At 46.8% G+C, this 25,978-nt stretch overlaps 1 protein-coding gene across 11 annotated transcripts in view; it reads left to right on the top strand.

Moving 5' to 3' along the window:
• AKAP13 (A-kinase anchoring protein 13) overlaps positions 1 to 25,978 on the top strand; it is a 394,860-nt gene extending 368,882 nt beyond the window's left edge. For all 11 annotated transcript variants that reach the window (XM_039912298.1, XM_039912295.1, XM_039912293.1 and 8 more), the window contains 11 exons: positions 1,544 to 1,620; positions 2,464 to 2,645; positions 2,739 to 2,821; positions 4,286 to 4,480; positions 5,541 to 5,702; positions 10,769 to 10,839; positions 11,781 to 11,825; positions 13,763 to 13,813; positions 15,903 to 16,352; positions 18,628 to 18,952; positions 20,884 to 25,978. In XM_039912298.1, the coding sequence (XP_039768232.1) occupies positions 1,544 to 1,620; positions 2,464 to 2,645; positions 2,739 to 2,821; positions 4,286 to 4,480; positions 5,541 to 5,702; positions 10,769 to 10,839; positions 11,781 to 11,825; positions 13,763 to 13,813; positions 15,903 to 16,352; positions 18,628 to 18,952; positions 20,884 to 20,933 (1,691 nt within the window). In that variant the 3' untranslated portion in view covers positions 20,934 to 25,978. The remainder of the gene's footprint in view (positions 1 to 1,543; positions 1,621 to 2,463; positions 2,646 to 2,738; positions 2,822 to 4,285; positions 4,481 to 5,540; positions 5,703 to 10,768; positions 10,840 to 11,780; positions 11,826 to 13,762; positions 13,814 to 15,902; positions 16,353 to 18,627; positions 18,953 to 20,883) is intronic.

The following is a 25,978-nucleotide window of genomic DNA, read 5'->3' as shown; positions in this document are numbered from 1 at the left end:
TTCTTCTGGACCACAGAATTGGAAAGAAAACGCTACGAAGCAGCGTGGCGCAGTGGAAAGAGCACGGGCTTTGGAGTCAGGGCTCATGAGTTCGAATCCCAGCTCTGCCACTTGTCGGCTGTGTGACTGTGGGCAAGTCACTTAACTTCTCTGTGCCTCAGTTCCCTCATCTGTAAAATGGGGATTAAGACTGTGAGCCCCACGTGGGACAACCTGATTCCCCTATGTCTACCCCAGCGCTTAGAACAGTGCTCGGCACATAGTAAGCACTTAACAAATACCAACATTACATTATTTTTAAAACATTTTGCTTGTGGTGCAGTGGAGTTGAGATTTACATATCAGGGGAAGCTTAGTGGGGGAGACGTTGGCACCTACTCTGTTTCACACCAAACTCAAAAATATCAATTCACCACCTTTCCCCTACGTCCCCCCAGCCCAGAGTTAACACAAATGGATTTCATGGAAAGGGACTTGAACTCAGGTTACGGCATCAGGCCTTCCTGGAAAAGGTAAAATTTTAGTCGTTACTTTCCCATTAATTTTGGGAAAGGTTGTAACGGGTCACAGGGAGGTGATGGAGATGACTGACGAAGGGAGTACCAGTTTCCAAGGACGGGGTTGTGAAAGAATGGGGACAAGTCTGAGCTTTTGAAGGCATTTTGTGAGTAAGCCCAATCACCCAGAAGTAGAGATCTGAACCCCAGACTTACTGGATAGGGACAGTGGATGTGTCAGCAATGTGGAGGAATTGGTTTCTGATGCCTGCCTGCCTATCCCAGGATAAAGGGGGGATTCAGTTCAGTAGAACATGACCTTGGATTGCTAGGAGAGGGGTGAATTCCTTAAGGGACAGAGGGTCATGAGTGTGCAGTTGTGTGAAGGAAGGGCATTGTTGTCCCAGCTGCAGCAACTTGAGGAAGAGAAATGAGGTAGGGCAGTGTGGTCTAGTGGATAGAACACGGACCTGAAAGTCAGAAGGACCTGACTTCTGTTCCCCGTTCTGCCACTTGTCTGCTCTGTGACCTTGGGCAAGTCACTTCACTTCTCGGAACCTCAGTGACCTAATCTGTAAAATGGGGATTAATGTAAAATGTCCATGGGGGACATGGACAGTGTACAATCTGAATGGCTTATATTCATTCACTCAATCGGCCTTCTGTTTCTGCAAGGTTTAACCCTGCCCAGAGACTTTAGGGATAGACTGTAAACTCATTATGGGCAAGGGAGCATCTGCTAATTCTGTTGTGTTGTACTCTCTCAAGTGTTTAGTAAAGTGCTCTACACATAGTAAGCACTCAATAAGTGCCATCAAGTGATTGATCAATAGGCTTCAGGAGGCAGGAGGCAAGATCTGAATCATACTGATCTGCAGCTGAGCCCTTCTGCTGGCCTGTGGTTTTCTACGTCCCCTGAGTGGTTAGGACAGGCCCTGGATACCTGCTAAGTGGTATTTTCTTCTTTAAAAGTCACATTCTCTCTCTCTCCCTCCCCTTCCCCTCTTTCTCCCCTTCCCCTCTCCCCTACTCTCTCCCTGTTGCAGAAGTGCAGGCAGTTTTGCTAACAGATCTACTGGTGTTCCTGCAAGAGAAAGACCAAAAATATGTTTTCGCTTCGCTGGTAAGGAAGGCTTGATGCTACTCTCTCTTTCTTTGTCGAATGCACCTTGGCTCCATCATTATTGTTAGCAAAACAGTCTTTATTCATTCTCTCTCCCAGCCCCACGGCACTTATGTATATTTGTTTTATTTATTTATGTGAATGTCTCTCTCCCCCTCTAGACTGTAAGTTTGTTATGGGCAGGGAATGTGTCTATTTGTTGTATCATGCTCTCCCAAGTCCTTATTTCAGTGCTCTGCACACAGTTAGCACTCAATAATTATCATCGACCGACTGACTGCTCATTTCCCTTCCTCTACCTGTCCTGCCAAGTGGACCACATTCTTCAATGGAGGGAGGGTCCTCATCTTCACCCCTGTTGTTTGATGAAAAAAGATGAGTGACCTTTCTCCCTTGCTTTGGGCAGAGATTCAATCACTAGATGATTTGCTCTGAAAAGAAATGTGTTCTTAAAATGTTTATCCTACCTCAGTTCCCACAAGCCAGGTTATCTCAAAGTGTTGATGGGCTTTAACCAAATTTCTGGGGGAACAGATGAAATCTGGGCGAAGGATTTGTCATTTAGCCAATTGAACTTCTAGCCAAAATTTCATTGTGGGAGACTGCCATGGATGTCATTTCACTATGAAGTTGTCATCTAGTAAATATAACTAGCACTGGGTTTATGATTTCACTTTCCTCTTTTAACAAAAAGAAATGAATTGGGAGGGGTCTTCTTTCAGAAATAGCTAAAAATGTTTTCTAATAAAAGGAGGTAACTAAGGAGCTCCCTTAGGTGAGCAAAATCTAAAAATAGATAGTGGGGAAATTTCTTCTCACATCTCTCTCTTTCCCTATTTCAAGGATCAGAAAGCCACTGTGATTTCCCTGAAGAAATTGATTGTGCGGGAAGTGGCCCATGAAGAAAAGGCCCTGTTTCTAATCAGCATGGGGATGAAGGACCCTGAAATGGTGGAAGTCCATGCAAGCTCTAAGGAAGAACGGAATGGGTGGATCCGGGTCGTTCAAGACACCATTAATGCTGTGTAAGCCGTTGACTTGGTTCCAATTTGTCCAACCCTCCTTCAGCATCTTGATTACGTCCTGTGGTAACTGATATGTGTGTGTGTCCCCTTTAGGAACAGTGATGAAGATGAAGGCATCCCAAGTGAAAGTGAGGAAGATAAGAAGATTTTGGACCCCAGAACCAGAGAATTAAAAGGTAAAACTCTTCAGAGAGGGCAAGGGCTTACTCTGCAAAACTCTCAAGGGGTCATGGAGCTAGTGTAGTAGAGTACAGGCCTGGGAGTCAGGAGGTCATGGGTTCTAATTCTGTCTCTGCCACTTGTCTGCTGTGTGACCTTGGGCAAGTCACGTAACTTCTCTATACCTCAGTTTCCTCATGTAAAGTGGGGATAAAGACTGTGAGCCCCATGTGGGAAGGACTGTGTACAACCTAATTACCATGTATCAATCTCAGTGCTTTGAACAGTTCTTGGCACATAGTAAGCTCTTAAATACCACATTTATTATTATTATTATCATTACTGTCATTTTAGGGTTCTCCACCACAATTTTTTTGTTTTTTATGTGATGGTATTTGTTAAGCGTTATGTGCCAGGCACTGAACAAAGTACTAATCAGGTTGGACACAGTCCATGTCCCACATGGGGCTCACAATCTTAATCCCCATTTTACAGATGAGGTAATTTAGGCCCAGAGAAGTCAAGTGATTTGTCCAAGGTCACACAGCAGACAGTGGTGGAGTCAGGATTAGAACCCAGCTCCTCGACTCCCAAGCCCATGCTCTTTCCACTAGGCAGCACTGCTTCTCATTATTATTTTGGCAATAATAAATGTATTTGTTAAGTATTTATTAAGTGCCAAAATCAATCAATCAGTAATATATATTGAGTGCTTACTGTGTTCAGCACACTTTACTAAACACTTAGAAAAATTTAGAATAATGGAGTTGATAGAAATGATCCCCTACCTTAAGGAATTTACAGTCAATAGAAGGAGACAGACATTAAAATAAATTACAGATAGGGGAAATAGTACATTATGTGGATATGTGTGTAAGTGCTATAGGACTGCTGTGAGTATCAAGCTGGAGAAGCAGCGTGGCTCAGTGGAAAGAGCCCGGGCTTGGGAGTCAGAGTTCATGAGTCCTAATCCTGGCTCCGCCACTTGTCAGCTGTGTGACTTTGGGCAAGTCACATAACTTCTCTGTGCCTCAGTTCCCTCATCTGTAAAATGGGGATTAGGACTATGAGCCCCACTTGGGACAATCTGATCACCTTGTATTCTCCCCCCAGCACTTACAACAGTGCTTTGGACATAGTAAGTGCTTAACAAATGCCATCATTATTATTATTATTATTATTATCAAAGTGCTTATGCTCCTGCACTCCTGGCAGAAGGTTGCAGTTGTCCACTTTCTGAGATTGAGACCTGAAAAAATCTAGGGAATTTTATGTCCCCTCATTTATGTTGCCTCTGACTCTCACCACTTAGTAATTCCAAAGCAGGAATTCAGGGTTGTTCCAAGGATCCAGTCCAGGATCTTCCCAAGTCACTCTGCCATTCTACAAAGTACCACAACGTGACAATGGTGCCTCAATCGTTTCTTCAAGGCCCCACGTGTTCTGGCTTTTAAAAGTTGTTCCCTCTCTCCAATTCACAGACCAAATTCAACAAAAAGATCAACAAATCCTAAATCTTTTGGAGGAGAAGAAGATGATTTTCCGAGATCTGACAGACTGCAGTGCCCATTTGTCTGATGATTCTTCCCCAACGCCCGACTCCCGGGTGCTGTTCAGAGCCAGCACGAAAGAGGCTCCCAAAGGAGCCCCCATCATTAAAAGCGCCATGAATGAAGGTGAGTGAGTCATGCTCAGTGCCAACCCAAGCCTCTCCTCCCCTCCAGGGCTTCTCTGCAAGGCTCGGGAAGGAAGTGCTCAAGCCGCCCTCAAGGGAAGGGCAGCTAGAGTGGCTCAAAACGTCGGTCCAAAGCAGACTGATGTACTGCCACTTCTCATTCTCTTCTGTGTGCCAGTATGAGTCACTTAGTGGGTCAGATGCCCTCCTCCTCTGGCATTGTCCCTGCCAGAATAATCAGATTCTGGCCGGAACCCAAGCCTGGAGCAGAAAAACGGAGGTAATCAATCAGTTGTATTTATTGAGCGCTTACTGTGTGCAGGGCACTGTACTAAGCATTTGGGAGAGTACAGTATAACTGAGTTGGTCGACACAGCCCCTGTCCACAAGGAGCTTAGTCTGTATAAATGTCTCTATTTAATTACAGTCCATATTTATTAATATAAATAAAAATAAATTTCAGGTATGTACATAAGCGTTGTGGAGCTGAGGGAGGAGTGAATAAAGGGAGCCAATCCTAGTGCAAGGGCGATGCAGAAGGGAGTGTGGGGAGAGAAAATGAGAGTTTAGTCAGGGAAGGTGTCTTGGAGGAGTTGGTCCTTCAGTGAGGCTTTGAAACGAGGGAGAGTGGTAGTCTGACGGGTTGTCTGAGAATCCTCCAGCCCCAAGCCATTTTCCCAATCTTCTTGTGAGGAAGCTTTCCTAGACTAAGATCTCATGCTCCCACCTATTTTTGCCTTCCTACTGCCTCTCCCATGCACTTAATCCCACTCCCTACCACTCAGGTCTGCCCCCACCACGCCTACGAACATATTTGTCCTCAGTTGCTTCCCTTACCTGTATTTTAACATCTGTCTTCTCCGTTAAACTGTAAGCTCCTTGAAGGCAGGGACCTTGTCTCTCCCAAGTTCTCAGAACAATGCTCTGCACAAAGTAGATGCTCAATAAATGCCCTTGATGGATGTGTTGATTGAAAGTGCTTACCCTGTTCAAGGAATACTGTGGAATTCTTTCCCCTTGTCATGCATCACTGGAAAGTCACTGTGCCCTTCTGTCTTCAGTTCAAGTACTGCAAGATTTGGTGAAGGGCAACCTTGGGAATGTACTTGGGCAGCCTGTCAACAATCCCAGCGAACAAGAAGGAGGAGTTGGTCCCATTTCGTTGCCCAGAAGAGCAGAAACCTTTGGAGGGTTTGACAGCCATCAGATGAATGCATCAAAGGGTAAGGGTGTGTGTTTGTGTGTGTGTGTGTGTATGCCCCTTGTCAGCTGTGTGACTGTGGGCAAGTCACTTCACTTCTCTGTGCTTCAGTTCCCTCATCTGTAAATGGGGATGAAGACTGTAAGCCTCAAGTGGGACAACCTCATTCCCCTGTATCTACTCCAGCGCTTAGAACAGTGCTCTGCATGTAGTAAGCACTTAACAAATACCAACATTATTATTATTATTATGTGTGTGGGTGCACATACTTGCAGTTTTATCATTTGATATTGCATGGGCTTGCTTTACATCCCAACTCCTTAAGGTCCCCTGTGTTCAATGAGCCCCTCCCAGGGGCGGAGCAGTGAATTTGATATAGAATCCATGGCTCTGTAGTCCTCCGTGAAGACAAGAACTTCCTCACTTCAGTGAATATGTTCTGTTGGGCAGGCCAGGCCATCACAGCATCTCTGAAGATGGTGAATGGCCTTAGGTCCAGGCAAGGAGGGAAACCTTGAAAAGACCACAAGAATCTTTTGACCTTCTCCTCACCGCATCTTCTGCTACTGAGGAAGTCACTGTGGCACCGTGACCCAGTGGCATACGGGCTGAGTTCTACCAGCATGGGGAAGAACAGCCTGCTTAAACAGATTTGTACAGTCACTTATACAAGAAGCAGCATGGCCTAGTGACTAGAACATGGGAAGCAGCATGGCCTAGTGACTAGAACATTGGCCTGGGAGTCAGAAGGACCTGGGTTCTAATCCCAGCTCTGCCACTTCTGTGATCTTGGGCAAGTCACTTAACTTCTCTGTGCCTCAGTTCCCTTTTTATAAACTTGGGGTGAAGACTGTGAACCCCATGTGGGACATGGACTGTGTCCAACCTGATTAGATTGTATCTACTCCAGCACTTAGTACAATGCCTGGCACACAGATGCCTGGCACATAGTAAGTGCTTAACAAATGCCACAAAAGCAAAAAAAAGTGATATTTGTTAACATTTACTACCTCACCCTGTCCAATCAACTTCGGCCCTGCCTATTCCACCTTTGCCCTGTCCAATCTGCCTCTGCCCTGCTAGGTCCACCTCCTTTCACCAAAGGAGTAAAGTAAATTCCCTTGAGCATTTTGATACTCACCTCAGCCCCACCACACTTATGTCCTTATCATCCTTTTTCCCAATCCAAAATTTATTTTAATGTCTTCCTACCCCCTGAAGGCTGTAAGCTACTTGTGGACAGGGGTCTCATCTACCAACTCTATTGTACTGTACTTTTTCAAATGCTTAGTGTAGTTCTCTGTACACAGAAAGCTCTCAAAAAATACCATCGATTGATTGATGCATAGGGAGCCCAATCTACTAGTCAGAGAAGCAGCGTGGCTCAGTGGAAAGAGCACGGGCTTTGGAGTCAGGGCTCATGAGTTCGAATCCCAGCTCTGCCACTTGTCGGCTGTGTGACTGTGGGCAAGTCACTTAACTTCTCTGTGCCTCAGTTCCCTCATCTGTAAAATGGGGATTAAGACTGTGAGCTCCACGTGGGACAACCTGATTCCCTTATGTCTACCCCAGCGCTTAGAACAGTGCTCGGCACATAGTAAGCGCTTAACAAATACCAACATTATTATTATTATTACTATCATACAACCATGCTGGAGGAGGCAACAAGAGATTGAAACACGGGTATTAGAATGCATTTCCACTCTGCAGAAAACTTGCAATTCAGCTGACATTGAGAATCATCCAAAGTCCTAGAAATAATCACTCAGTCAATAGTACATTCATTAACTGTTAAGCCAAACACTTGGGAAAATACAGCCGAGTTGAGCAGACACCATCCCTGTCCTCAAGGAGCTGTAATCTCTAGGTCAGATAGTAAAATATATTTCAAGTAAAGGGAAACTGCAGAGTTTGAAGATATGTCCATAAGTACTACCAGTGGTGGGGAGGGAGTCTTCCCCTCTTCAAAGCCCTACTGAGAACTCACCTCCTCCAGGAGGCCTTCCCAGCTGAGCTCTCCCTTTCCCTCTGCTCCTCCTCCCCTCCCCATTCTCCCGACTCCCTCCCTCTGCTCTTCCCGTTCCCCTCCCCACAGCACTTGTGCATATTTGTATATAGTATTTATTACTCTATTTTGTTAATGATGTATATGATTCTATTTATCTTGACGGTATTGTCGCCTGACTACTTGTTTTGTTTGGTTGTCTGTCTCCCCCGTTTAGACTGTGAGTCCGTTGTTGGGCAGGAATTGTCTCTCTTGTCGAACTGTACATTCCAAGCGCTTAGTACAGTGCTCTGCACATAGTAAGCGCTCAATAAATACGATTGAATGAATGAATGATGAGTGGGAAATAGGTGAGAGATGAAAGACCAGGGAAAGTCTTTTTTTTTGCTAAGTGCTTACTATGTGCCAAACACTGTTCTAAGCTCTGGGATAGATACAAGTTAGATTGGAACTACTCATAGTCTAAGTAGGAGAGAGAACAGGAGAACTGAGTCACTGAAAAGTGAAGTGACTTGCTGAGGGTCACACAGAAAGCAGTTGGCAGAGCCAGGATTAAAGCCCAGGTACTCCCAGAGCCCGTGCTCTTTCCATTAGGCCACGCTGTTTTTCACTGGACATGCTGCTTCTGAAGAAGATCTGATTACAGAAGAGCTTTGAAAAGGGGGAGAGTAATGGCCTGCCAGATGTGAAGAGAGAGGGAATTCCAGACAGGAGGGAGGCTTTCAAGAGGGAGGGAGCAAGAGGTTGTTGGTGACAGAGATGAGATGGCTTGAATGTCAATCATGCTGTACCCAGGTGGCTATACCTCAGAGTCACACTCCCGAGAAAACATGCAAATGATTGGAAACTACTTGATGGAATCAGTCAGCCATTACAAGCTAATAATAATAATTATAATGGTATTTGTTTAGCACTTTCTGTGTGCCAAACACTGTTCTAAGTGCTTGGGTAGATGTAAGTTAATCAGGTCGGACACAGTCCCTGTCCACATGAGGCTCAAACTCTTAATCCCCATTTTACAGATGAGATAACTGAGGTACAGAAAAGTGAAGTGACTTGCCCAAGGTCACATGGCAGACAAGTGGCTGAACCAGGATCAGAACCCATGTCCTTCTGACTCCCAGGCCCATGCCCAGGCCCACTAATTCATGCAGTAGTCCTTAAGAAAATTGAAGGCACGTATGCACCTGCATTAGGGCATCTGTAAAACAGAACCAAAAATCTATATTGTCAATGCAGAGCTAATTGATATCAAATAATCCTAGGCAGCATATGGACAGACGGTAGAGCAGGAGGTAGAAAATTACATCAAGAAGGCCACACTCCTTTGGGAGACTGTCAAACAGAGTATACTGGCAGCATTGTAACAGGCTTCAGACTAACCTAAAGGTCTATGGAGCAAGAATGTTCAGTCCAACCTTCTCTATGGCTGTGAGAACCAGACTATCCCTAAGTTTAAGCTTGTTGTCGGCAAGGAACGTGTTTGCCACTTCTGTACTGTACTCTCACAAGCACTTGGCACAGTCCTCTGCACATAGTAAGCGCTCAATAGGTACCAATGATGATTTTGATGAAGCACCACATCCTTTAAGCAGTTGCACCAACTTTATGAGCTATACTCAACATCAAGCAGCAAACAGAATCACAAACCAAAGAACACCAAAAGTGAGTCAGTGTCCTAGATTTGTGAGGAACATGGATGACAGTCAAATTCCCAAATAGCTTGCCGAGAGGAGATGTTATTAGAATCCAGTAAAACAAAACTCCATAGAGTGCTACCTCTCAGCTGAAAATTGGGAATCAGTATTTTTGGCTGCTTCTGGATGGGTCTCTAATGCCTAGTCTTTTGTACTTGAAGAAACATGCCTTCTGCTTGATATTCACACACGGTGCTATTGTTGCTTTTTTCTTAAGAAGCTAGAGATGCTATGTTTAAATTGTGAGCCCCCCAAGGGACAGGAACCTTATCCAATTCCCACTTGCTTTTTTCCCCAGTGCTTAATAATAATAACACTTGTGGTATTTCTTAAGCACTTACTATGTGCCAGGCATTGTACTAAGTGCTAGGGTGAATTTAGCAAATCGGGTCAGAGAGAGTCCCTGTCCCACACAGGGCTCACTGTCTCAGTCCTCATTTTACAGATGAGATAACTGAGGCTGAGAAGTGAAGTGGCTTCCCCAAAGTCACACAGCAGAAAAGTGGCAAAGCTGGGATTACTTCCCAGGTCCTTCTGACTCCCAGGCCTATATTCCATCCACTAGGCTATGCTGCTTCTTTAGTACAGTGCTCAGCACACAGTAAGCACTCAGTAATTACTAGTAAGACTACTTTCTTGATTGCAGTGTGCCAGACTGGTCTGTCTTCAGCCAGTGGCTCTCAGTTTTCCAGGGACTTCTGCAGTTGTGACTTGAACGCCAAGCACTTGGCAGGAAGATGTGATTAAATTTCAAGAGTTTTCTAGGCCCCAGGAAGGGCCCGAAGCTCCCACTTGGCCTCAAGCAAGAAAAGAACAATATTATCTTTAGACTCCCTAATCTGTGTTCGGTTTTTGAGGGGAATTTTTTTGTTATCAATAGCAGTCTTTAGGGCTGTACCTTCCTTAAAGGCGGGGATGAAACCTTTGGCTTCTATGGTATGTTTCTGATACAGTGCCTTTTGCACAATAGTTGTTGGTGAAGAATGTTTCCTTTAGGCTTCTTTTGCACCTACCTCCTTCAAACTTTGTTATGATTTAGAGGTGGCCCAAATCAGTCAGTTGTGTTTAATGAGCACTTACTATGTGCAGAGCAGGGTACTATGCGCTTGGGAAAGTACAATACAATAATAAACAGATGCATTCCCTGCCCACAACCAGCTTACAGTCTAGAAGGGGAGACAAACTTTAATATAAATAAATAAATTGCAGATACATGCTTAAGTATTGCAGGGCTGGGAAGGGGGATAAATAGAGGGAGCAAGTCAGGGCTACACAGAAGGGAGAGGGAGAAGAGGAAAGGAGGGCTTAGTCAGGGAAGGCCTCTTGGAGAAGAAAATCCTTCCCATATGTTTGAAAGCTTCATTCCTCTTGTCTTTTTTTTTTTAGGTGGTGAGAAGGAAGAAGGAGATGAAGGCCAGGATCTTCGAAGAACAGAGTCTGACAGTGGTCTGAAGAAGGTAAAGCAGCAAAAATCTAAGACTAGGCACCCATTTGGTCTGTTCTCTGAATTTATGGCACGTAATCACCCTGTGATTTGAAAGGATGACTTTGCTTCTTTGCCAGATACAAAAATGAATTTAAAGGAGGGCGAACCCAACCCTTGTTCCCGTTGAGTGTCCTCTTAAACCTAGCTTTAATGGCGGCCGGATGTTTTGGCCAATCTGATGTTCACCGTCCAGATCTGACAAACTGGTGCCAGGCCAAAACCAGGGTAGATAGGTATGCCCCTGTCAGCCCTCCCCTCTCCCCTAGACGTTGTTTTTATGATCTCAGTGCCCCAAGAAACCAGATTGTTTTCACCCGATCGGCAGGGCTCCTAAGCGGTAGGGGGAATTGAAAGAGACCCAAGAGGGAGCTATTGGTGCAGACCTCTGTCAACAATAATAATAATGGTGATATTTGTTAAGCATTTACAGTGTACTAAGCGCTGGAGTAGGTGCAAAATAATCAGGTCAGACATGTCCCTTTCCCACATGGGGCTCAAAGTCTAAGAGGGAGGGACAATAGGTATTGAGTCCCAATTGAGGAAACTGAGAGGTGAAGTGACTTACCTGAAGTCCCAAGGCAGGCAAGTGGCGGAGTCTGGATTAGAACCCAAGTCCCCTGACGTCCCGTGCCCCTTCCATTAGGCCACACTGCTACTTCACGGCATGGCTCTCACATTCTACTTCGGATGGATTGTCCTACATGTCTCCTCTAAGCTTTGTGGCTGCTCTTTATTGCATCATGGATGTTGTAGACACCTCCCTGAGTCACTTATTTAATAGCATACTTCTCTGCCTCTAGCAAGCACCCTTTTACCCTGATCCAGTTTTTCCCAGTACCATTCATTGTTTTTGAAATGTGCTACTGCTTCTGGAAATTGACATTTTGTGTGTGTGCTTTTTATCTTTCTTAGGGTGGAAATTCCAACCTGGTGTTTGTGATGAAGAGAAACAGTGAGGTGAGAAGGGGCCACCTGCCCTTTTGGGGAGCGTGATAGAGTTTTTGGTTCATTGTTGAGCTGGGCATCCCCTATATACTCTGCTGAGGGACTCTTCCCTGCCTTGAAACTCCCCCTGCTCCATTGTGGTGGGAGATGGTGTTCTGAGACTGAAGTGCCCATATGACCTCCGCCTCGGGCAAGAACGCTGGGCTTCCCCTTTCCCTGGGGGAGTCAGCTTCTAGTAAGTGACTCCGCAGGTATGAAGTCCCAGTGAATTAATGGCATTTATTAAGCATGCATTGTGTGCAGAGATGGGAGGCACAATCTCTTCCTTCAAGAAGCTCACCATGTAGTGCGGGTTCCCAGCTGATTTTTCAGTCCCATCAGTCATGCTAACAGGTGATTCCTGTGGCTCCAAACAGCCAAGGACTAGACTTTGGGATCGTAGACCCAGGATGCCAAGATTTTGCCCCACCTTTTGGATTTGGCAAGCCCTGAGTTTACTCTTTCCTTTGCTCTATTGCCCAAAGCATGCGTTTCCAAATGTGTGGCAGCCATTAGTCTAATTCTGGTGCACTTCCCCTCAGCAGGACTTAGATTGCACCCCCAGAATAATTCTACTTCATCTCTGTCTTTGGCCACTTTGATTCCATGGTCTTCAGACCCAAGACTTTGAGGAACGTAATCACTGGATTAGTGAAAACTGCCTTTGGAGGAGGAGTTGTTTTCAGCAATGTCTAGTTTGCTTTATGCTGGGACCCTGAACAAGCTTTCTTTCTGGACTGTGCAGTTTTCAGGCAGCTTCATGAAGGAATCAATATCTTAGCCAAGGGGACACACAGACACATATAAGTGCCAACATTGAAGTTGGCCCAAAGGAAAACCATTCCTCTCACCCACCTGAAATATCTTCAATCAACCAGTGGTATTTATTGAGTGCTTACTATGCACAGAGCACTGTACTCATTGCTAGGGAGAGAACAATGCAGCACATGTTCCCTGCCCCCAAGGAGCTTCCAGTCTAGAGAAATAGACGTTAATATAAGTAAATGATAGGGGCTCTTATAAGAGTAATTCGTAGGGGGCTAGGGAGCACGCAGCATTTGGCTGTCAGAGAAATACTCATTAGGATCAGCATTTCCTCCGTGGCATCATCATCATCAGTGGTATTTATTGAGCTCTTACTGTGTGCGGAGCACTATACTAACCACTTAGAGAAGAATAATATAAGAGAATCAGTCAGTCATATTTATTGAGTACTTACTGAGTACTTATTAGAAAAGTATAATACAACAGAATCAGTCAGTCATATTTATTGAGTACTTATTGTGTACAGAGCACTGTACTAAGCCCATTGTAGGGTAGGGATTGTTTCTATCGGTTGTCAAATTGTACTTTCCAAGTGCTTAGTACAGTGCCCTGCACACAGTAAGCGCTTAATAAATATGATTGAATGGAGTACAGTATAGCAATCACATTCCCTGCCCACGTTGAGCTTAGGCACATTCCCTTCCCACAGTGATTTTACAATCTCATCCTCTGCCCACCTGGGATTTTACCCAGAAGCACTGGAGTGTACCTGCCAGTCACTGAGAAGTAACCATACATCTCAACTGCAGGACCCCAGTTCAGGTTGTTCTTCTGTGGCCCCTGCCTCACACAGGGTGACTTGTAGTTAATGTTAATAATAATTATGGTATTTGTTAAATGCTTACTCTGTGCCAAGCACTGTTCTAAGCACTGGGCACTGTTCTAAGTGCTGGAGTGCTCCCTCAGGGGAGCGGAGGCATGCTTAATGAATTGATTCATTCATTCACACTTCAAGATGAAGGAGCCAGGGCAAACAGGGAAGGCTTTTTGGCTGGAAATTAGAACATTTAGGTTTTATCAAATGGGCTGGGGTCCGTGGTCCAGAAAACTCTGGAAGTCAACAGTGTGACTTTGTCTCTTTACAGCGGGTTATCCAAAGCATCGTTCATCTCCATGAACTTCTCAACACTCTGCAGGTGAGTTAGCTCGGGAACCAATCAGGATGGATTACTTTTCAGGTGTGTGTTTGAGGGTTGTGTTTGGGAACCAGGGAAGGTTCTGATTAAAACCTGAAGCCACATTCTCAGGTTCACCCTCCCTGGCCTGCCCCCAAAGTGACCCTTGGGCATTCATTGCACCCCCATGTTCTGGCTAAATTCGCTTAGGCTGGATGCTGATAGGGTCTAGTGGTGGACACACAGACATGGCTGGCCCATTGAAATGGGTTCTGTGAAAGTTCCCACTGTTTTAAATGTAAAAGGTGTATGAACTAAAATACTAAACCATTGTTTCTGATGCCGTACCCTCTCACATAGAGCCACAGATGTCTGAGTCAGGACAGGTTTGACACAGGAACAGAGCAGAGAGTCAATCAATCAGTTAGTGGCATTTATTGAGAGCTTACTGTATGTAGAACACTGTACTAAGTTCTTGGGAGTACAATACACAGAGTTGGTAGTAATAATAATTAATGGTGATATTTGTAAAATGTTTACTATGTGCCAAGAACTGTTCCAAGCGCAGGTAGATGTTTTCCCTGCCCACAGTGAGCTTAAAGTCTAGAAGGGAAGATGGATATTTATATGAATAATTTAAGCTTAGAGTCTAGAAGGGGAGACAGACATTTATATGAATAATTTATAAATGGATACATAAGTGCTGCGAGACTGAGGGTTGGATCAATACCAGTGCTCAAAGGTCACAGAACCAAGTACATAGATGATACAGAAGGGAGAGTGAGCGCAGAAACAAAGGCTTAATGAGGCTTTGAAAATGGAGGGAATGGTGGTCTGGTGTAAATGGAGAGGGATGGAGTTCAAGGCCAGAGGTATGATATGGGAAAGGGGCCGGCAGTGAGAGAGACGAAATTGGGGCATAGTGAGCAAGCTGGTGCTAGAGGAGCAAAGTATGCGGGCTGGGCCTTAGAAGTAGATCAGTAAGATAAGATAGGATGGGTCAAGCTGATTGAGTGCTTTAAAGCTGATGGTAAGGAGTTTCTATTTGATGTGGAGTTGGATGGGCAACTGCTGGAGGTTATTGAGGAGTGGGCAAATGGAGAAGAAATGCAGACTGAGCGCTGTTTTAGAAAAATGATCTAGACAGCATGTGAAGTATGGACTGGAGTGGGGAGATAAAGGAGGCAGAGAGAGATCAGCTAGGTGGCAGATGTAGTAGTTACGATGGGATAGGATAAGTGCTTGGAAAAGGAAGGTTAGCCCCAGGTCATGATTTCTCCAGATCCAGTCTCCCCTTTGAATGAATACTCTGGATCAGCCAGAGGTGGAAGAGATGATTTAGCTGTTGGATTTAGCTAGAAGCCAGTTCAGGCAGAGATGTCTTTGTTTTTTTTAACGTGGCACTTGTTAAAGGACTTACTACATGCCAGGCATGTAGTAATCCCCGTTTTACAGGCGAGTTAACTGAGGCACAGAGAGGTAAAGTGACTTACCCAAGATCACCTAAAAGACAGATGGGAGAACCAGGATTAGCAGCCACATCCCTCTTCCCAGAAGGCCACATTGCTTCCCATGTAGGGCCACAACCAGCACCTCTCGGGAGAGGAGAAGAAGAGGAGATTAGCCAGTTGGGTCCCGGTTGAGTGAGGAGATTTGGGTTTTAGACCCAGCTCTCCATGGCCTACTGTGGATCCCCAGAAGGGCATTAAACCTCTATGGAACTCAGTTTCCCCACATGTAAAATTGTGGTGAAAGTACCTTCCTCTCCCTTATCTCCCAGGGGTGTTCTGAGGACAGAATAAGATGTATGAGGGGACCTCACATTTCTGATTCAGGCTCAACACTTTTATTTTTCCTTTTTTGTTAATGGTATTTGTTAAGCGCTATGCGCAAGGCACTGTCCAAACTATTTCAGACCCGGTGCAGGTTACACATAGGGCTCGTGGTCTTAATCCCCATTTTACAGATGAGGTAACTAAAGTGACTCACCCAAGGTCCCCCAGCAAATAAGGGGGCGGAGTCCAGATTTGAACCCAGGACCTTCTAACTAACAGGCCCGTGCTCCGTCCACGCCACTTCTCCCATTCGCTTCCCTTCTTCTACCCCTCAGGGAGTGGTGTTGCAGCAGGACAGCTACATTGAGGACCAAAGGCTGATGCTCAACGAGCGGGTGATGAGCCGGAGTTTGTCCCGGCCCAATTCTCTGATCGAGCAGGAGAAGCAGCGCAGTCTGGAGAAGCAGCGGCAGGACCTGGCCAACCTGCAGAAACAGCAGTCGCAGCACCTGGAGGAGAAGCGCAAGAGGGAGAAGGAATGGGAAGCACGGGAGAGAGAGCTGGCGGAGCGGGAAGCCCGACTTGTCCAGGGAGAGGAGCTGATGCAGAGGGACCAGCAGGAGCTAGACCGCGAGCGAGAGGAGCTGCGGCAGAAGAAGGGAGCGTACCAGATCGACCTGGAGAGGCTCCGGGCCTCCCAGAAACAGCTGGAGAAAGATCAAGAGCAGCTGAGGAAGGATAACGAGAGGTTACTGCAGAAGCAGAATGAATTCGAGGCCCATCAGGTGATGTTGGGGGTCCCTGGACCCCATACTCGACTGCCGTCACTCGGGTGGGGGATTTAGGGCCATTGGTCTGGGCCCTGGGTTTCATCCTCCTCTCCTGAAAGACCAGGGAAGATCGACTCCTGCAAGACCTCAGGTCCATTGCTTTGTGGGTTTGGTCGCAGTGGGGAGGGGCAAGTAGTTCTGTGTTTATTTTGTTTATGATATTTGTTCAATCAGTCAATGGAATTTATTGAGCCTTTACTGTGTGCTGACCACTTTACTAAGTCCTTGGGAATGTACAGTACAGCAGTGTCTATACAGCATGTTGCTCACTCTCGGTTTGCTGAGCACCATACTGGGGGTCTGTGGACTAGCTAAGCATTACCCTGCGCAGCCGAGGGCATGCTGAGCACTCTTGGCTTATTGGGTGCTGTCCTGGGTGCCAGCGGGCATGCCGAGCACCTTCTGTAGCTCCCAGGAACCATCCAGGAGAAATAAATGTTACTGTTTGGAGATGTAAATGCTTTTTATGTGTCAAGTACTGTACCAAGTGCTGAAATTGATACACCCCTGCCCTGGGTGTCCGGGAGTTGGGACGTCATCCTGGGTATTTGTGATCATACCAGATGATGTCCTGGGGGTGTCTACCTGGGCTTTATCCTAGGCATCTGAAGGTATGCTGGACTCTCTTGGTTGGCCAGGCACTGTCATGGGTCAGTGGACTAGTCAGGCATTACCCTAGGCACCTGAGGGCATGGTGGGCACTCTTGGTTTGCCAGGCACAGTACTGGGTATCTGTGGACAGCTGAGGGCATGGTGGGCACTCCTGACTAGTCGGCTGCTGTCCTGGGTGCCAGGCGGGCATGCCAAGCACTTTCCAGGGCTTCCGGGAACCATCCAGGAGAAATGAATGTTACAGTCCTTGCTCTGGAGGAAGCTGCAAACAGAAGTGCTTCGGAGCCTGAGACCCACACTAAGTGTTAATAGGAAAAGGGTGCTGATGGATGTGGGTTCAGCCTTCAGGAACATTAGGGAAATCTTGAGGATCTCATCCCATCTGTGGATAAGGGCTTTTTGGAGAGTTTTGCCATCCACATGGGGGCCTCACTAGTCCAGGCTCCTGCCTGCAATAAAGAAAATGAAGACAGTTGGGTGTCCTCTAGACTGTAAGGTTTTAGTGGGCAGGGAATGTGACTCTGTTGTACTATACTCTCCCAAGTGTTTAGTTAAGTGCTCTGCACACAGAAAGCACCCAATAAATGCCACTGATCGATTGTCTTTTCTACTACCCCAAGCTGAGTGACTACTGGAAAGCCATTGTGGCTAATAATGATAGAAGTAAAAGTGGTTTTGTGGGTGCCACCTTGGGAAGGCGTTGGGTGAAGAGGAAGGACTGGGACACATGTAGCCTTTATCAGAGAAGCAACGGGGCTTAGCGGATAGAGCACGGCCTGAGAATCAGAAGGACCTGGGTTCTAATCCTGGCTCGGCCACTTGTCTGCCATGACCTTCGGCAAGTCATTTCACTTCTATGTTCCTCAGTTCCCTCATTTGGAAAATGGGCATTGACTGTGAGCTGTATGTGGGACAGGTACTGTGTCCAACCCAATTTCGTTGTATCTACCCCAGTGCTTAGTACAGTGCCTGGTGTATAGTAAGTGTTTTACAAATACCACAATTATTATTCATTCATTTCATTCAATCATATTTATTGAGCACCTACTGTGTGCAGAGCATCAGTGGGAGATAGAGCCCTGCCTGGGCCAAGTCCAGCCTGGAGGTCAGGCAAGACAAAATCCATCAAGCAGTCGGTGGTATTTATGGCGCACTTACCGTGTGCAGAGCGCTGTACTAAGAGCTTGGGAGAGAACAGTATAGCAGAGTTGGTAGGCATATTCCCTGCCCACAGTGAGCTTACGGGGGTAACATCCATGTATGGTAGGAGACCTGCAGGACAGAAACCCAGTCTCCCACTCTCACTTCAGGCCCAGGGTCAAAAGTGTTAAAGGGGCCATCTGAACAGGAAGAAAGCCGACCTCAACGCAAAGGAGCCGGGGCTGCCTTGGCTGAGGTTATGTCACAACTGCTGGGACTACAGGGCCCAGCAGACCACCATGGCGAGCATCAGTCTCCAGCTCTTTGGGTTCACCCATGATCAGGACAGGCCTTGGGTGGATCCTGAGCCAGGTGGGAGATCTGGGAGAGGTCTCTTTCCCGGTGGGAGTAAAAGTTAGATGCCGAGTTCTGAGGTGAAACCTCCTTGTTCAACCATGCTTCCTCCTCCCTTTTGCAGATGTCTCAGCACAACAGACTGATGAAGATACCATCTTTTTTCCCCAACCCTGAGGAGCCTTCTGGACCTTCTGCACCTTCCCCGGTGCGGCAGGGGTCTTTGGACTCTGAACTGACAGTGTCCCCCACAAAAAACAGCATCTCTCGGACACACAAAGACAAGGGACCCTTCCACTTACTCAGTGGAACCAGCCAGTCGGGCAAAGGCCCCGAGGGATCAGGCCAGGCCCCGCCTTCTGCCTCCACCCGCCTGTTTGGGTTGGCCAAGCCAAAGGAAAAGAAGGAGAAAAAGAAGAAGAGCAAAGGAAGTCGTTCTCAGCCCCCTGGTGAGTGGCAGAGCGGAATGTATGCAACTCTTGGGTACTGGGGCTCTCGCTGGCTTGGCTGGATCAAATGCAGTAGCTTGGGTTCCTGTCCAGCATTTGCTGTTCTTGCGGCAAAGCCACAGAGCAGGCCTGTGGTCATGTTCTAGGTGGTCCAATTGATTCAGGTCTCCATCTTTTAATACTAATCAATATGTAACGGGCTGGCAGCACATGAGCTGATGATGCAGCTGGGAAGGCCTCAAGGCCAGGAGCCTCTAGGCGGAATTTCCCAGCATCCACCCTTTCGGCAGGTGAAAGTGAGGGTGGGTTGGCTGAGTGCTCCCTATCTGCCTCTCTGGGTTTTGCAATGTAATCTTGGGCCGGGTTTGGAGTAGAGTGGGGCTTGGATGGCTTTCCTCCTCCATTTCCTCTCCCCCATTCACATCCCGTTGCCCAAAAGGCTAACTCCAAGTGTGTGCAGTGTGGCAGGACAGGCCAGTGGGTCGTCACAGCCTCTAACCTCCGTCGAATACTGATGGCCGCTTCCTCGGTGTGCCCCAGGCCTGTAGCATTACCCTCCCCGAGATTGTCTGGGTCAGACCCCCTTCCCCAGTGGGAGTTGAGGGGGTCTCCAGGTGGGCCTTTGCACAGCCACTTAAGAAGCAGAGAGGCCTAGTGGAAATAGCATGGGCTCGGGCATCAGAGGAACTGGGTTCTAATGCCAGCTCTGCTGTTTATCTGCCAAGGTCATATTGGCAAGTCCTTTCACTTCTTTGTGCCTCAGTTCCCTTGAGCCCAGTGTGGGACCCGATTATCTTGAATTCACCCCTAGTGCTTAATACAGTGGTTGGCACGTAGAAAGCGCTTAACAAAGCACTTACTAAGTAGAGCATGGGTCTGGGAATCAGAAGAACCTGGGTTCTAATCCTGGCTCCACCACTTGTTTGCTGTATGACTTCGGGCAAGTACTTAACTTCTCTGGGCCTCAGTTACTGCATCTGTAAAATGAGAATTAAGACTGTGAGCCCCTTGTGGGACAGGAATTGCTTGTACCTACCCCAGTGCTTAGTTTAGTACCTGGCACATAGTAAGTGTTTAACAAATACCAATATTATGAAAGGACACAGTTACAATTACAATCCTGGTACTGTAGATCCATGGGGAACTCAAAGCCCGATTCCTGGAGAGGGGACCTGGACCTCCTGCGTGGAGCCTCCCAAATGGTTTTTGTATTCTAGCATTCTTTTATGGTATCTGTTAAGTGCTTACTAAGTGCCAGGCACTGTACTAAGCACTTGGGTAGATACAAGATAATCAGGCCCCACAGGCTCACAGTCTTAAACCTCATTTTACAATTGAGGTAAATGAGGCACAGAGAAGTTATGTGACGTGCATAAGGTCACACAGCAGAGAAGTGGAGGGGGCAGGATTAGAATTCAAGTCACTGGCATGTCATGAGGCAGTTGGGGGCTACTTGGAGGTTGCTGGGGCAGGCACTGAGGATTTGTCCATTAAGTACCCGGGCTTTGCCCTGGGGCAGGTATTGAGAAGCACATGGCTTAGCGGAAAGAGCACGGGCTTGGTAGTCAGAAGACATGGGTTCTAATCCCAGCTCTGCCACCTGTCTGCTGTGTGACCTTGGGCAAGTTACTTAACTTCTCTGTGCCTTAGTTCCCTCATCTGTAAAATGGGGATTAAACACTGTGAGCCCCCCGGGGACAACCTGATTACCTTCTATCTACCCCAGTACTTAGAACAGTGCTGGGCACATAGTAAGCACTTAACAAATACCATCATCATTATTATTATTACTGTGGGTTTCTCCTTCAGAGAGTCCCCGGGCTCCATGATGGGGTTTGATGCCATAGGAAAGAGTGTTGTTTTTCAAGCAGACTTCCTTTCAGTGCTTTTACGTTTAGATTCATTCTTCCTCCTTGGTTTCTCTTTTCCAGATTCACTTTCTTCAGAAGCACCAGCAGAGGGTGAAGAGATCTTCTGCTGAGACTCTGTTTCTACACCCCCAGATCTGTATGGAAAGACCCTCTCGGAATCTGGGTGACCCCTTGCCACCTGACATATGGGTTATTCCAAGGGGGGGGGATCTTTTCCCTCTCCTCCAGTATTTCATTTCCCACGAGCACACCGGAAGCTGGATTTGAAGACGATAAATTCTAGGATCCCAGAATTGGGAATGGCAAGGGGCAGAGGGCCCAGGGCAGGCTCTGGGCATGGTTGGCACATGCCAAGGTCTGAGAGGTAGGGGTTGACCTGCTGAAGGTGACCCCACTGCCAACAAGTGCAATGGTGGTCCCGAGGAGGGTGGCTGTAGATTGGTCCTAAACGCTCAGAGGCTGAAAATGAGTTTCCCAGGGGCTTGAACAATTTTGATGATCTGGGGAACACACCACCAAAACGAAAAAGCAAAAGGTTGGAATTGTAAAGTGCATAGATAGTGACGTGTATGTATGTCCACACCCACTGTGCTTGGGGTTGTGGGTAGAGATAGGTGTCCGTGAGAGCAGTACAGAGGGTTCATGCAGCTGATTAGTTTATCTTGGCCCAAAAAGGCGATACCTGGTGTTGATCAGGTAGCCTATAGATATGAAATGTCTCATCCTTTAGTACCCAGAGTTTGGCTGCCCTATTCTTCCTTTCCCTCTTCCTCCCAACCTTGCACGCTTCCTTCCTGGCATAGTGGTTATTTCCATTTCACTTTAGGAGGGGGATTAATTTTATAAGAATAAACTCTCTATTTCTAAGGGTGTTAGGTTGGACCGCCCCCTTTCTTCATGGCTTTATAGGGCCCCTGATAAATTCCAGATGGTTCTCTAAAGGACAGGGAGAAACCTGACATTTGGTTTTCTGAGTCCAGATGGAGTCCCAACTTTTTACCTGGAGAGAGACTTGGGTTCAATTGGCCTGTCCCAAACAAGGTGAAGCTCACTGGTTGTCCAAGATGGAGGCAGATTTGTTCTTGGGACCAGGAAGAGAGGACCTCTGATCCTTTGTCACTTCCCATCTTCTCTTCCCAGAACCGCTCAGTACGAAAAATAGGAACCAAACCCTATGGCGGTGGCCATCTGCACCCTCACCCAGAGCATGAGAAGGCAGAGGCCCTGGACTTCTGAGACTGAGGGGCGGGCCCAACTGGTGCAAGCACTGGTTCATTGGTGGGGAAGAGCAAGAGCAGGGCACAGGCTGAAAAGTAGCAGCTTCTGCCCTGGACTTTCCCCAGATTAACCCAGGCTCCCTGAGATGATTTTTCATTGTTAAATGGAAAGCTAAGGATCACCCAGTCGACTACCACTCTCCCTCAACCCCCCCAATCTGAAGTGAATTTACTTGCTAGATTTTTTTTTAAATTTTGCACTATGTTTTAATTTGTATTTGCTTGAAGCTTATCACCAGCTGGGAAGCGCAGAACGGTTCATGGGTGGCGTTTCCCCAAACCAACAGCAGCAGCAGCAGTAGCAGCATCTAAAGATCTGAAAGGCAGTGTACAGTGCCCTCCCCCAAGGGAGGGTCATCTTTTCAACGGTGGCCCCTTACACTTGCTATTGCCCTTGAAGGAGCATGGGGTTTTGGATCTACTTTGCTGGGTTTTTTTTTTAACTGTTATGTGGTGCTTATTCTTGAATTGCAAGCTGGCCTTGCAGATGGAGATATTTATCTTTCTGTTTATTTGAAAGAGGTCTGGTTAAAAAGTAAATTTGTTTTAGTTTAGTTTTTATTTATTTTGAATTTGGGGGGGGGGAGGGTGTTTAAGGACACATTTGAGCACCAGGTGTTTGCTCTCTGCCGCCTTGGGGTAGAATGCGGAAGGCAGAGGGCCTCCCTTGTTTGTCTGGGTCCTACTTAAAAAACTACAACTGGGAAATGCAAAGCCCATTGCTCAGGGCCAGACCGAGGAGGCCATGCGGTTCCCTGGATAAAAATGGAGGAAGGGGGTGGGGTTGATTCTGGTCAGGGGAGGGGACCGGGGAGTCCTGTTGCCCAGGATGAGAATCTGAGAAACCTGTGTCACCACAGCCAGCTGTGTTTGCCTGGGTTGACCTGCTGGCCCGTGGAGCTGGGGACAAGGTTGAGGCTGGGAATCTTTTGTTAGAACCCCTCCTCCCTTAGCAGTTAGGGTTCCCTCTCAGGATCTTCCCACAGCATGGGACTTTGGGGCCTGGATGCCAACCAAACTGGGAGATGGTGTTCCCTGGCAGGGCTGCAATTCTCTGCCAAACTGCCCCTTCCGGACGTGCAATATTTGGAGTCTCCTGCTTCTCCTCCCTTGGCCACAGCCACATCGGGAGAGGGGCAGGAGGGGAATGACGGGGCCCAGGGCCAGATTGCCCATGCTGTTCTAAACAGAAACAACTTTTTGCTTTTGGGTCAGGGGCAGAAGGGGGTGAGCATTGCTGCGCAGTTTGATTTCACTTGATTGAAGGTTCACCTCCCTTCCTTTTCTAGCTGTAGTATTTTATTTTTAATTTGTTTTGGAAATGGGGAGCTGAAATAAAAGAATGCTGAAAACCACTTACTTGGGGCAGGTATTGCCCGGAAGGGTTCAGTATCGGGGGACCTGCGCACCCCCTATATGGGACCCAGCCTTACTAAGCTTTTTCTGGACCCCCTACTTAAAGTGTTAAGGGAAAGCCACTTATCAAGGGACGGTCTGCTGCTACTGTGTCTTTGCCACTTATCCTATTCAGGAGGGAGCCAGCCTATGGCTGCTCAAGGTTTGACATGATTTGAAACGCACGGAGCTGCTTATTGTGCCATGAAGTGGGCAGGGAAGGGACTCCCTGGTCTGGCTTATCACCCCGCAAAAAGGCCCAGTGTCCAAGCTGCAGTTATGCCGAGACTCCTGCTCTGGCCTTCCATTTTCCACCATGTCGCTCTGCGGTCTTGAGGGTCCCACCCACAGTTCTTCTGCTAAAAACCAAGGAGGTTAACGAATAACTGTGGTAGTGGAGGAAAAAGAGGCTCCTTTAATCTAGAACCCCAGCGCCACTCGGCCTCCAGGTGAAATCCAATTTCTTGCACCTGAGTGTGAATCATCTCAGACTTTTGTCACCATTTTGATTCCATAAGCACTTTAAAAATCTCTTTGCGATACCTTGATTAGGAGACAATCAGATTTACATTTCTCCCCTCCACCCCCAACTCTAAAATTGGAGAGGATTAGAAATCGTCAGAGTCCAGAATGCTGAGTTCAGCAAATGGCCTTTCTCTTTCCCTTCTCTCCCCTAACAGATCATGGTGTGTGCTCGGAGGGAAGGATAAAGTCTTGAAACCCTTTACCATTTGAGCCCAAAGCAAAGGTAGTGTCAGTCACATCTCTTGCCTGTCACATCTCAGGGTAAAACCACTGTAGAGAGAGTTAGCGAAGGTGTCTGACCACTTAAAAAAAAGTGTGATCACTTGAAAGCCTCATTAGAATATTTTGGGGCCTGGTGGTAACCTGTGGTGTTACTTGTAATGTGGAGCACCTCAGAATGTAGAGGGGCAAGAAGGGCCAAGCTTGAAGAGGGATGAAGATCCCCAAAATTCATCATCCTTCTGGGAAAGGGTGGGTATCTTCCTCCTGCCCACCCACCTCCCCCTGTCCCCCAACCCCGACCAGAGTGGCCAATTGAACCCAGGGTGCCTCTCCTGAGTTTTCCACCTCTCACGCTCTTTCCATTCCCCATTAGATGAAAGTAGCCACTTCCTGCCTTCCAATTCCAGGAGGGCAGAGGAGAGCCGGGTGGGGAAAAGGCAGAGAGAGAAGCCATTCAGTTGCACAAGGATTTGGGAGAACTGGCTTGGTTCTTCCAAACTGCGGTGAAGCCAGATGGCATTACCAGAAGCCACTTTGTCAAAACCCGGAAGCCATCCTGCAGCAGAGAGCAGCTTCAAGGCTGGATCACTGAAAGGAGCAGAATTGCTTTCACTCCCCTCCTGGCCGATGGGACTAGGATCCCGGAACCCCAGGGGTTGGTTTTTGGATGGCAGTGAAATAGAAGAGAAGAAGAAATAGGGGTGGGGAGGAAGCCCATAACGGTCCCACCACCGTCACCTAAACTCACACTCAAATATCAAAGGGGCATTTGGGTCTTTGCAGCTTTTATATTTCTCCCTCTTAAACCTAGCAAAACATTCCTGGTTTAACCAGAGCTCTGGAATTTGCTGCCTGCTGGCCGGGCTTCTACATTAATAAAATAATTTAATGCTGCCTTTAAAGAAAACAAAAAAGGAAGAAAAAAAGTTTCCAAATGCTCAATATTCTCGTTTCGTTAAAATGACAGCCAACTGTGGGGTCATCCTCTCTCCATCCATGAAGCTAAGTTTTAAGGTTGGGCAAACTGAGGTGACACCAAGCATTGCCAGCCATGGAACAATCTCAAATCTATCATCCAGAGTAAATACTGAGTGCTTCAGTGGGCCTCCTACCTCCTTCTGGCATTTCTAACTTGTTCCAAGACTTATCGGGTACACAGCCCCACATATACACCTGCTTCCTTTTATGCACACAGAAGTAGAAAAATCCCCCTCCCAAATCTCTCCCTTCATCAGTCTTGCTCACTAAAAGTTGGTAAAGCAGTGGGACCCTGGTCAGTCTCATGGCAGTGATGAAATTCTAAAGGAGACTTCTCCAGTTCAGTTTGCCTGTGGTTTAGCTTTGTGGCTTCCCCATGTTTTACTTTTACTAACATGGAGTGCACTAGCATTAAAGTCACCAAATGTTCAGAGGGATGGTTTTAATCCATTATTACCTCTGCTTTTCAGTTTTTGTTTTGTTTTTGAATGCCAGTCAGGAACATTTTTCTTGATGAATTATATTGAAAAACAATGGGTTAAACCTGATTGCTGTATGTTAATTTGTAATTATGTAAAAAGTGAACGAGTTAAAAACTGTAAAGTTTTTCAATGTGCCTTGGAATTTTGCCATGACACACCGACTTTGTAACAAACTTTTATTTATCTTCCTTTCTAGTTATCAGCTACAAACTCTTGAAAAGCCTTTTCTCCTTTCCTCTACCCCTTCCATCTTAAATAAAATTCCTTTCAAATCTG

This window comes from Ornithorhynchus anatinus, chromosome 5 (assembly GCF_004115215.2).
Source record: "Ornithorhynchus anatinus isolate Pmale09 chromosome 5, mOrnAna1.pri.v4, whole genome shotgun sequence".
NCBI classification, from domain to species: Eukaryota; Metazoa; Chordata; class Mammalia; order Monotremata; family Ornithorhynchidae; genus Ornithorhynchus; species Ornithorhynchus anatinus.
The sequence above is the reverse complement of the archived record's forward strand: the minus strand, read 5'-3'. Positions and strand labels throughout refer to the sequence as shown.